Source organism: Brachyhypopomus gauderio, chromosome 21, assembly GCF_052324685.1.
Source record: "Brachyhypopomus gauderio isolate BG-103 chromosome 21, BGAUD_0.2, whole genome shotgun sequence".
Taxonomy (NCBI): Eukaryota; Metazoa; Chordata; class Actinopteri; order Gymnotiformes; family Hypopomidae; genus Brachyhypopomus; species Brachyhypopomus gauderio.
Genome location: NC_135231.1, coordinates 5,327,963 through 5,340,482, shown reverse-complemented (window position 1 = coordinate 5,340,482; position 12,520 = coordinate 5,327,963). Strand labels below are relative to the sequence as shown.

Genomic DNA, 12,520 nt, shown 5'->3' with positions numbered 1-12,520 from the left:
TGGAGACACGCAAATGAATGTGACTGGTCAAAGCTGAGCCAAACTCATTAGTAGCAGTGCACTGGTACAAGCCCTCATAATCGTCTGGACGTCCCCAAAAAAAGATCTCCAGAGTTCCAGAACGCCGTTTCATGGAAACCTGTGGGTCCCGTGCCACGTTCAGATAAACTCCATTACGTGTCCACATGAATCTAAGCCAAGAGATAAAGAATAGGTTAAGCTTGTTGGTATTCACTCATAATGTGAATACCATAATTCACTTGTAATGTGGCATCAGTGTCTCTAAATTATTAAGCCTTCAGAATTGAATGCATCTTTCTAATTGAGGTGCTTTTTGCTAAGAGTGATTATTATAACCTAGAACTGGAGGACAAGTCAGAAGCAATGAAACTGATACTCATTGTGTTTAGTGTCCTACATTGGAGGAGGGTTTCCAGTGGCTTCACACTCCACTAAGATAGGGTCAGTTGGTTCCACAATGTGATCTTGAACACTCTGCTTGGTTATCATAGGTGGCTGTCTCACTGCGATATGGGGTTGATACACATTCATGCATATGCACACATGCATGCACACACAACACGATGTCAACATATAAAGTCACCAACATGCACGATCCAGTGAAGTCTATAGAGGTGGATGTTAGTAGCTCACCATCAGGAGGGATTTCCATGCCAGACATTTCTCTCCATATCTGAAGAAGAGTTATTGTGGCCAGAATCTCCCACCATTTCCCAGTCCTCATCTCTGTTTGGGACAACTACTGCTTACGCCACCGACTCACTGCCTAACAGCTCTGGTGAAGAAAAGAACAGGACATGCTTAATCTCACATAGAAAAGGACCAAAAAGAAACAAAGAGAGCTTGTCCTCGCTTTGTGCTGTCTGAGCACATACTGACAAAACTAATTCTGACATGGATGATGACAAAGGTAATTTACTGTGGTTTCAGATCATATCAGCAGGGAACACCAGGCTACAGGACACACACCATATCACTGGCTCACAACAGACAAATGAAATCTCCTCTGGCATTCCTAAATCAGACTGCCTGTCCAATGTCCTGCTCTGGATGGAGTTCAATCATCCACTCAGTTAAAGATCCTTTTTTCCTTTAGGTAGGATGACCTCTGTGTATTTATATGTACTAACAGTTTCAGTATGTTACTTCCCTACATTAGGACAACCTTTTTAACTACCAGCATTACCCAAGTTCATCACAATATGTAACTAGAGCAAATTGATTCACCATGACACTTCTGCTCACATGGAAACCTGTGGGTCCCAGCATGCAGAATGCTCCTGTTTGTCAAATCATCAACCCTGCCGAATGTCTCCAGTGTGACTGTACAGTACAAAGATGTGCTTGTGGGATGAGATTGGGATGAAATATTGTTTGGCACACTGAGGCCTTAGTCACAGAACAAACTTCCCACTTTATTTAGAATGGATCAGTCCCCCTCTTCCTCCTGACACAGCTTGTGGGTCACACACACAGTTCCTACTCAGCCAGCTACTGTTGGTTTTATCTACCTGTGTAGTAAAGCTTTTGGGTTATAGTCACAATACACTGCTTACATATTGAAGGTTGCTACGGGCAACAAAATTAAATAATACACATACATATATATGATTGTAAATTACAGTAGGTGTTCTTCTCTATACCAGGACTCACAGTAATCACTTGGCCAGAAGACCAGATTGGTGGAACAGTTGAAATGTACAGTACCAAATTTTACCTTCAGCTAAAGCCTGCAACCCTGAAACAACTGAGTTCAATGGCTAGATCACCGATTAATGAACAAAATGTTTTAAATTAATAAATAAATTATTCATTTAGCATCTTGATATTACTTAATTTCTTTAAAGGGTCCTTAGAAAGTATCTATACAGTAGATATACATATAAATATAAGCTGTTTCTTGGGATTGACATGTTTTAATCATAATTACTGTACTGTTTAAACATTCAGTAACAACTTAATTTGCCAAAACATTAAATGTAAACAGTAAATAAGCGAAATGAGTGACAGTTATGGGCCTACCCATTTAAACAGATGCATTCAGAAGTCCCGGCGCTTGAGCCATGCAAGCATCCAGCTCATTACAATACTGAAGGAAGACAGCCACAACCTCCTGCCATAAACAGGACAGTAAACTCTTAGCACAATTCTGCACGTTCCAGCTGTTACCTCAGATGTCAAGTGTCCTCTGGTGCAAGTAGAGGTTATATCAATATTCAGATATCCTCATTCCAAGAGAGTCCCCTCATAAATATCCATTTCCGATATGGCCACCATTAGAATGAAAATATACCGCAAAAACAATAAATATCTCAGCAGATGTTTCCGTGACTGAAGGCCATTCAAACTAACCACTCTCTGTTTGCAATTGTCTCCTGACTCTTACCCACCCTATTCATGCTTCATGAATTACATGCCACCCCCCACTCTCTCCCGTGAGCATCTGGCTGACTGACAATGACTCTGCTGATTTACATGTCATTTGCATCTTCTTGTTTCTCTGTCATAGTAGAAATCAAAGCATGTACATAAATTACATGTGGTTGAAATGAGCAAGAGTCAAGGAATTAAATTTTCATGAGCCAAAGCCAAGAATGCCAACCATGAATGTCCAGGTGAAAGAAACAAAGATAAAAACTGCCATCATTCTATAATAAATCTTTTACACATGTGTTGAAATAAAGAATAAAACACTTTTGTCAGCAAACAACATGCTGGGAAAAAATGTAGCATTCCTTTTAATCATGACATCAATGTGTGGGCCTCATTGTTTGGTTATGAAAAATTGTGCTGGCTCAATGAATGGAATGTTTGTTTCTCGCAAAAAATTTAAATTCAGCATTAGACTTAATTTAAAGTAAAGGATTCGATTACTCCAGGACTAGGTCGGGTTCAGTGCAGATCCGTGTTGAGGTCTACATATGCACCACGCTCTCTGTCGGGCAGCACCAGAACCATGTCTGGTGATGTTTAGGGGTTGGAAGTGGTTAATGCCATGGTGGGCCTGAAGCCAGAACCCAGCTCAGGAGACATAAAGAGGGTGGGAGAAGAAATTAGCTCAAGCCTAGAGGCGCATTCCTAACCCACACTTTCAGGGACAAAGAGTGAACAATTCACAGAACAATTCTAGTTCAGCCTTAAGGCAATAAAAAAAAACTCAAAACGTTGTGCACTTTATGACTCATAACACTAATAGTACACTTCAAATAATAATGACTCAGTAAAGTTAAACCACTAAATTGTCCAGATCGCTTATTCTGATCGCTATATCTTCAGAAAGAAGACAATGACACACAACGTCATTACAGAGCACATAAAGGTCTTGGGTGATTTGGCTCTGGACGTGAATCAGATGCATGACCTAATCCTGTTAGTGCTCTTGGGCCATACAGTACCCCTGGCAGTGGCCATGACATCAGCAGTGGGCCGGTGCCTTGCACCAGGCTGCACAGTGCGTGACACGAGTGTTCAGCGAGCCACTTCCTCTGGGAGCTGGACAACAGAGCCTCTATCCTCCCAGACCCGGCCCTCCCGGGCCCTGAAGCACCAGTGCGCAGGGACACTGCCTAGAATGGAACAAGTGAAACTAAACTTATGCAAGAAGGACTTAATTCAGTTCCACTCAGAAAATGTGAAACTCTTATATTGCCACAAGCAGATGTCACCATGGGCCTGAAAAATGACTGGAGTTCATTCTAGATTAAAGAAAGGATGAAAGACTCGATTAGCTTCTAACATGGATGCACTGTGAAGTGGATGTCAATTTCATAAAAAAAATAATGCCACAACAACTACAAAGTTTTTTGGAAATTGTACGGCAGCTGAACATTGGATTTAGATCAAGGCATTTTGTGATGCCAGAGATGTCAGCGTGTGTGTGTACAGTATCTCTCAATAAACCACTTATGTTTCCAGAGACAGGATCGGCCCTGCTCCCACCATCCACACAGCACACAGAGCAGCTGACTCATTAAAACAGAAGAGGAGGTGACATCAGCAGAGCCTGCTATCTCTGACAGTGACTCCATCATACACCATATACCACACACCACACACACCATCAGTGACGGCTTAGTTACCTTGAAAACGTAATCCGATTTCTGATTGCTGATTACTCCTTTAAAAAGTAACTTAGTTACGTTACTGATTACTTGATTTTAAAAGTAACTACATTATAGCCTATTACAAGTTACTTTAGTAGTTACATTCAGCAGCAAAATTAGTTTTTTTAATACTCACTTTATTGGAAGTGCATTTTAACAGTAACAATGTATCTTCTGACATTTAAATAATGTTTCTCCTGACATCACGTTTGTGTCAGTGCTCGGTATTATTTGTAAATGTATTAGTAAACGTAGTAATACAAGCAAACTATTCAGTCAGACAGCTATTGGTTGTGAAACAAAATAGGCTTACAATTAAAATTTCAAGCATTTTCAAGTACTTTAGGCAAAATTACAAGACTTTTCAAACCTGGAACACAATGCAACATTAACATTTGTCAGGTAAATGTTCCTTCCCCTGTGTTTGAGGGGTGTTTCTTTACACTACCACATATCGTTTCGGAGACCACTGCGCAGAATGACGTGAACGCGCTCGCGTTCTCACAGGTTCGCGCGCAGTGTGCGGAGTCGAGCGCTACGGTCAGACGCCAAAGCATAACTGAGCCAAGAAGAAAGCAAAAATATATATTTTACTAAGGAAAATAAAAATAGTAACGCACAATTACTTGGAAAAGTAACTATAATCTGATTACTGGACTGGAAATAGTGACTCGTTAATCATTACTGAAACCCCCCCCCCCCCCCAGCAGGTCTTCATCCTCGCTGATTAGACTCTACAATAAGCAGAAACTTCAGATGTCGCTAGTATAATCGCCTTCTATAGTCTCTTTTGTATTTTTTATATTTGACAACAGCTCCAATTAAAGTGGTAACTGAGTCGGGACTTTTATAGCACCTGCGGAATTGTAATTGAAGGGTGCTTCGTTGTAATATGAGAATGCATTTTGATGTGTTTCCATCTTTGGAGAATTTTTGTAAGCAGATCTTACACACTGACTCATATAGGTTTGCTGACTCTCCTTTTTATTTGAAACAAATCCAAAATGCTGCCAATCTGTAGCAGTGGTGTTTTTCTTTCAAACCAGCTCCCTTGACTCACAACACTCGTCGTCATTGTGGCTTTTTCCCCTCTATGATCTTAGTGAACGCCATCACTCCATAACCAATCAGTGAGCTCCAACTGCTGACCCCGCCCACAGATCTTTTTAACGGATGGGCCAAATTTCGTAAATGCCCCATTTTTCGAAGTACAGATTTGTCACGTTGCGTCACGTCACGTGGTTAATATACGGCCACAATTTTACAATACTGTCATCATACTGCCCAATCAGGTGCTATTATTAGCTTAGCAATATTTCAAAATTAAAATTATTAGCTCAGAAAGTTTTTTTTAATAAATATATATTAAACACACGTATGCTCCTCTGTTCATTGCAGATGCACGTTTGAAATAATAACAATGTTGCAGTAGGCAAATTGCACTGATTTTCACTGGTGGTAGTTTTTATTTTTTTAATTTATTATTAATATTTGCATAGTTGCTCTCTGCACTACTTTATGTAAAATAGTTTTAGCATATTTTTTGTGCAACACCTTTATATTTATTTCTTGTTATACGGTAATCTTTATAATTCATTTGTTTTTTATTTGTTTCTTTAATACAATCAACCAATCAATGATTGATGATGCAGGGGGCACCAACCAAAATCTCGCCTATAGGGCACCACATTGGTCAGGGTCGGCTCTGCATACACCACACACCATCCACCATACACATGGTAACACATCAGAGCTTATATGGTCTCTCTTATCATAACAGGTCTCTCTTCTAAAAGAGGCACCAAGTCTCAATGGGACAACCTGCATAAATAAAGGTCTAATAATAATATGCGTCACTGTAGTGAATTTCATAGACACCCATCTTTACTCATTCATCTCCATTCTCCATTATTCCAAAATTTCATTAACAAATACAAAACCACATATAGTGATTATCCTTCTTTCCCAGACCTGATATTTCAGCATCAATGCATTGACTGGCTGTCTAATTGGTAGACTGAAATGTCAGATCAAAATCTCATATTTTCATTTTCAACAGGCATGTTGTTAAAATATTTATTTTTCATAGTACTTATAGATGAAAAATGAAACTGTATGATTGAATTGATATAGACTATTAGAAGAATTTTATTTGACTGTGATAAATTTTAATGCTTTGCATAAAGTATTCTTACTGATGTGTATAAGTATCCGTGAGTACGATGTACATTACAAATGTGCTCATTTTTAATTGTTCATTACTGATATAACATTCTTACAGAACTAAGGTACACATACCCAAACCAATTACCACAGGCAACAATGTTTCCTTCAATCCAAACAGTCAAATGTTCCAGTATAATAAAATATCTTTTATATTACCCATAATAACCTGAAACGGGCACATTTATCAGAAACACAGAAATGCTTTCTGGGGAGTTAATTAAAATGATCACAGAAGAAAGACATGATGCTCATAATGGACAATATAATACTTGGAACTTGTAAAATTGTTTATCTGTAATTTGTCTCAAAAGTCCTGTTTGAAAATGACAGCTGTGCTAAACAGATCCCACCAGGCAGCCTGGAGAGTGATGATGGCTTATGAAGATGAAGAGTCCAGGCAGCCTGGAGAGTGATGATAGTTTATGAAGATGAAGAGTCTAGGAGCCCCAGTTCAACACTGCAGTGGCTGCAGACACCTGCAGTGATGAAGACAGAGGTTAAACCTGCAGTGATGAAGACAGAGATTATACCTGCAGTGATGAAGACAGAGATTTTACCTGTGGTGATGAAGACAGAGGTTATACCTGCAGTGATGAAGACAGAGATTTTACCTGTGGTGATGAAGACAGAGGTTAAACCTGCAGTGATGAAGACAGAGATTATACCTGTGGTAATGAAGACAGAGGTTAAACCTGCAGTGATGAAGACAGAGATTATACCTGCAGTGATGAAGACAGAGGTTAAACCTGCAGTGATGAAGACAGAGATTATACCTGCAGTGATGAAGACAGAGGTTAAACCTGCAGTTATGAAGACAGAGATTATACCTGTGGTAATGAAGACAGAGGTTAAACCTGCAATGATGAAGACAGAGATTTTACCTGTGGTAATGAAGACAGAGGTTAAACCTGCAGTTATGAAGACAGAGATTATACCTGTGGTGATGAAGACAGAGATTAAACCTGCAGTGATGAAGACAGAGGTTAAACCTGCAGTGATGAAGACAGAGGTTAAACCTGCAGTGATGAAGACAGAGATTATACCTGTGGTGATGAAGACAGAGGTTAAACCTGCAGTTATGAAGACAGAGATTATACCTGTGGTAACGAAGACAGAGGTTAAACCTGCAGTTATGAAGACAGAGATTATACCTGTGGTGATGAAGACAGAGGTTAAACCTGCAGTTATGAAGACAGAGATTATACCTGTGGTAATGAAGACAGAGGTTAGACCTGCGGTGATGAAGACAGAGATTATACCTGTGGTGATGAAGACAGAGTTTAAACCTGCAGTGATGAAGACAGAGGTTAAACCTGCAGTGATGAAGACAGAGGTTAAACCTGCAGTGATGAAGACAGAGATTATACCTGTGGTAATGAAGACAGAGGTTAGACCTGCGGTGATGAAGACAGAGATTATACCTGCGGTGATGAAGACAGAGATTATACCTGCAGTGATGAAGACAGAGGTTATACCTGCGGTGATGAAGACAGAAGTTAAACCTGAAGGCACTAACACAGCAACACAGTGCAGATCGGCACAGTGGCAGGTTTCAGTCTATTCTGGTGGTTCTACTAAGTAGTCGATTCTAGAGTTTGGTATTTGGATTATTAGATGGCAATCACTGGTCATGCCTGTGGTAGAGAACAGTATGGGTGTGCAAATAAGTTTACAGTGAGCCCATGCTATTTTCACCATTTACAGGGATCTGTCGATATGAAAACTGCCAAAATGCCCAACACATTCCTTTACCCTCCTCTAGAAAGATACTATTCCTATCAGCATGAAGACCAAAACACTGATTAAACAAGCTATAAGACTAAGAATGGTAACAAAAGCATGTTCAGGCAGGACACAAGTGCATGAGACCATCATTAAAAATAAATAACAAATAACAAGAAAACAAAGTATACATCTGAAATACTAATGGATGAAGACAGAAACCTTGGATAGGTGCTAAAATGACAACTTCCCAAAGATGGAACAGGACACACAGGCTAAAAACAAAATAACACAAAATAATGAGACATAACAGGTAACAGAACATCACAAAGGGGAAGAAGAAAAGTCACACAGGAGCTACAACCAAATTAAAACAAAAACAAACAATAAACATCTCATTGTCACAGTTGGGTCTTAAAAACCTGGTCTTAATCCCCATGAACTGTCCCACTATAGACCAATATCTAATTTGTCATTTATTTTCAAAGTTCTAGAGAAAGTAGTTTCTTCATAACTCTCTTCTTATTTTACAGACAGAACATGTCCTAGAGGACATGTTTATTTCCTTATACTGTTAGACTTTAATGCTGCTTTTGACACCATTGATAACATTCTACTGGATAGGCTGGAGACACTCATTGGCATTAGAGGTCAAGCACTCTCATGGTTCAAGGACCTGACAAATTTGTCCTTGTAAATAATGAATTCTCAGAATGCACAAAGGTAAAATATGGTGTCCCACAAGGATCTGTATTGGGTCCCATATTATTCTCATTATATATGCTACCGCTACGCACAATCATTCATAGGCATGGTATTAGCTTCCATTGCTATGCAGATGATACTCAATTGTATATATATTCTAATACAGACGATTGAGAAAAATTGAGAACTGCATCCAGGAAAAAAAATTGGATTCTGTCAAATTTTCTTCTAAATTCAGATAAGACTGATGTGTTGCTTCTTGGACTCAAATCTGTAAGACGTAATTGGTCTTATATTCCTCTTAGTCAAGATCGTATTTCAGTAACACCTAAATCTACCACAAAAAGCTTAGGTGTCACTATTAATTCAGATCTGTCATTTGACACACACATATGCAATGTCACTAGGCTGCTTTTTCCATTTACGTAATATTGCCAAACTGAGACACACATTTACTTATCAGATGCAGAGAAACTGGTCCTCGCTTTTCTCTCATCAAGATGAGAGATTTTCTCTCATCTCATTAAAAGATGGTTACAGTAGTACAATCTTGATTAAACAAAAGTGTGGACCAGTTTCTCTTCCTGTTCACGGTATTTTTGAACATTTTGTGTTTTTCATGTATCCACAAGTAAATTAGCAAGCTGAAGGTTTCCCATATGTGCAGAAAATTAACTGATTTTAAAGTTGTTGTTTTTTTTCTGTGCATGCAGCTCAGAGACCGTAGGTCTCTGATGCAGCTTGTGATAGTTTGCCCCCTCCTGGCTGATTGTGGACTAGCAATAAAGGGTCATGCGCCCTCTTTCTGTATAGTGAATTTTACACACACTGAGAATGCTGTATGAAGACAGATTCAATACCAAAGAATTACAAGCATCCGTGTTTGTTTTCCAAAAGCTACAAAAGAACAATAACAAAATACCTTCAGGTGAGCGATTCTGTCTGCATATATAATAATAATTATTATTATTATTATATATAATAATATATACTATAATATAATAATATTTAAATAAATAATATATATTTATTTAAATATTATTATATTATATATTATTTGCTATATATAATATATATATAAGCAAATAATATATAATATAACTATATAATTATAACCAGTGTTGCTTTAATGCCCTGCTTCACCAGCATTGGGCGTAGTGCAGGGCATCAAAGCTAACACTGGAGCAACAGCTTGCTGCGGCAGGTGGCATGACAGTCACAGCTCACCTCCTGTCAGTTTACACCACATTGTGTATAAACTGTTCATTTAATAATTTTATATACTCACCCATGTGTAAACATCCCTTCTCTAAACACCAGCTGGCACAGGACAGCTATTACCACCCGCTGAAAAGCTGCACCCCTCCTGTGTGTGTATGACTAGCCGTTTGGAGCTGCTAATAATCAAACAACCCCAAGTACTTCGAGTTGTTGCAATAGGAGGAACATCTAAGACTGTGTTTAATTTACAGCATTTCAGTTAACCAAATCTTGTTTTTATAAGAGCATACATTGTATAATTTCACTCATTTGATTATTCGTTACACATTTTTTGCATATACCATGAGAAAAAAAAATATTAAAAGTATTTAAGTATCTTAATGAACTCAATGAGATATTTTTTCCTCACAGGCATGAGATAATTAAAGCCAGATGCAATGCCAGCCTCAAGCAAAGTGTAGTGTCAGCTATTCTTTAGCAGGTCACTAATAGTCATAATTCTGTCTGTGCTTGGAGATGCAAAACACACAGTGTAGCTGATTTAGTGTGATTTAAATATAGCATCCCATTTGTACATCACACAGAATTAAGAACGGAAGAGATGTGTTTACTGTACTGTGCTGTGAAGATGAAGATATCTCCAACACCACCATCTTAGTTGTATACAATTTAATATATAGAAGATCAGCATGAAATGAAGCACTACTGACTGTTTGAAGGAGGGCTTAGCCCAGTATGAATCTCCTCTCAGGTACAGGTGCTGGTCATAAAATTAAAATATCATGAAAAAAATTTTTTATTTCAGCAATTCCATTCAAAAAGTGAAACTTGTATATTATATTCATTCATTACACAGACTGTTAAATTTCAAGTGTATTTCTTTTAATATGATGATTATAACTGACTATTAACGAAAACCCCAAATTCAGTATCTCAGAAAATTAGAATATTACTTAAGACCAGTACAAAAAAATGGATTTTTAGAAATGCTGGCCAACTGAAAAGTATTAACATAAAGTTTGAGCATGTACACTCAGTACTAGTTGGGGCTCCTTTTGCCTGAATTACCGCAGCAATGCGTTGTGGCGTGGAGTCCATCAGTCTGTGGAACTGCTCAGATTCCACAGCCAATGATAGCCAAGGTTGCTCTGATAGCCCAGGTTGCTCTGATAGTGGTCTTCAGCTCTTCTGCATTGTTGGGTCTGGCGTATTGTATCTTCCTCTTCATAATACCCCATAAATTTTCACCCGAAACCACTGTGGAAACTTTACACTGGACTTCAAGCAACATGGAGTCTGTGCCTCACATCTCTTCCTCCAGACTCTGGGTGCTTGATTTCCAAAGAAAGTGCAAAATTTACTTTTTTAATTAGAAATTAGAAAACACGTTGGACCACTCAACAGCAGTACCAGTCCTTTTTGTCTTTAGCCCAGGCGAGACACTTCTAACTGTCTCTTGTTTAAGAGTGGCTTGACAGAAGGAATGCGACAGCTGAAACCCTAGTCTTGCATACGTCTGTGTGGTGGTTCTTGAAGCACTGACTCTGCACTGTCACCTCCCCCACATTTTTGAATGGATTTTATTTCAGTCTCCAGGGTGCAGTTATGTCTATTGCTTATACACGTTTGTCTACTACATCTTTTCCTTCCCTTCGACTCTCTATTAATGTGCTTGGACACAGAGCTCTGTGAATGGCCAGCCGCTTTATCAACAACCTTTTGTCATTGTGTAGCCTACAGAACTAGACTGAGATATTATTTAAGTGGCCTTAAAGACCATTAAAGGCGTTTTGAGTTAATTAGCTTTTTAGAGTGTAGTACTAGGTAGGTGTCTTCAGTATTAAAGCTTTTCACAATTTTCTAAGCTACTGAATCATTTTTTGAGATACTAAATAAATAATCTTTTTCATATTCTAATTTTATGATCAGCACTGTACCTATGTATGCAAGGGTCCCACATCTCAGCATATCACATTCGTATGGATTAGAGAAACACGACTATGAGAAAAGCCCCAATATTTAGACTGGACAGAGACAAGAAGGGGGCCCACCAGGGCATTGACCTTTAGTCTAGGGCCCTTTTCACATAAACCACTTTTCTGGTCCCCGTCCTGTCTCTCACTTATATGTACGTAGAAATGAATTTCAAATACTCTCACATTTAACCTTGATCACTACATAAAGTTCAATTGTAAAAGCGTCTTGGGTATCTAGATAAGGCGCTATATAAATTGAAACATTCATTCATTCAACATACATCTAACACACTACAGAAGCAAAAAACATTTATGCAGCAAATAATTTGGCAGATGGGTTGAAATGTGCCATCTTCTGGTGAAATATAAAAATAGCATGTATTTTATGCTGTTGTCAACCGCATATTCATGACAGAGGCGGCGGGCCTCTGTTCAATCAGAATGACTGTATCGACTACATTAAAATTAAATTGCAATGAGCATTTTGGCAGACGGCCAAACCTACACACTCCCATAGTGTTGCTCCATCTGTCACTTCCAAAATAT

The 12,520-nt window shown here is 38.6% G+C and overlaps 1 protein-coding gene across 3 annotated transcripts in view; it reads right to left on the bottom strand.

Annotated features, from left to right (window-relative positions):
• nfascb (neurofascin homolog (chicken) b) overlaps positions 1–2,392 on the bottom strand; it is a 13,530-nt gene extending 11,138 nt beyond the window's left edge. The window contains exons 1-5 of one of the 3 annotated variants that reach the window (XM_076983910.1): positions 2,191–2,392; positions 2,044–2,110; positions 655–796; positions 419–524; positions 1–191 (exon numbers count right to left, since the gene is read on the bottom strand). In XM_076983910.1, coding sequence (XP_076840025.1) covers positions 1–191; positions 419–524; positions 655–745 — 388 coding nt within the window. In that variant the 5' untranslated portion in view covers positions 746–796; positions 2,044–2,110; positions 2,191–2,392. Of the gene's footprint in view, positions 192–418; positions 525–654; positions 797–2,043 lie in introns of all 3 variants that reach the window. The other 2 variants (XM_076983911.1, XM_076983909.1) reach the window with 2 other exon arrangements.
• Between the last annotated feature and the right edge of the window lie 10,128 nt (positions 2,393–12,520).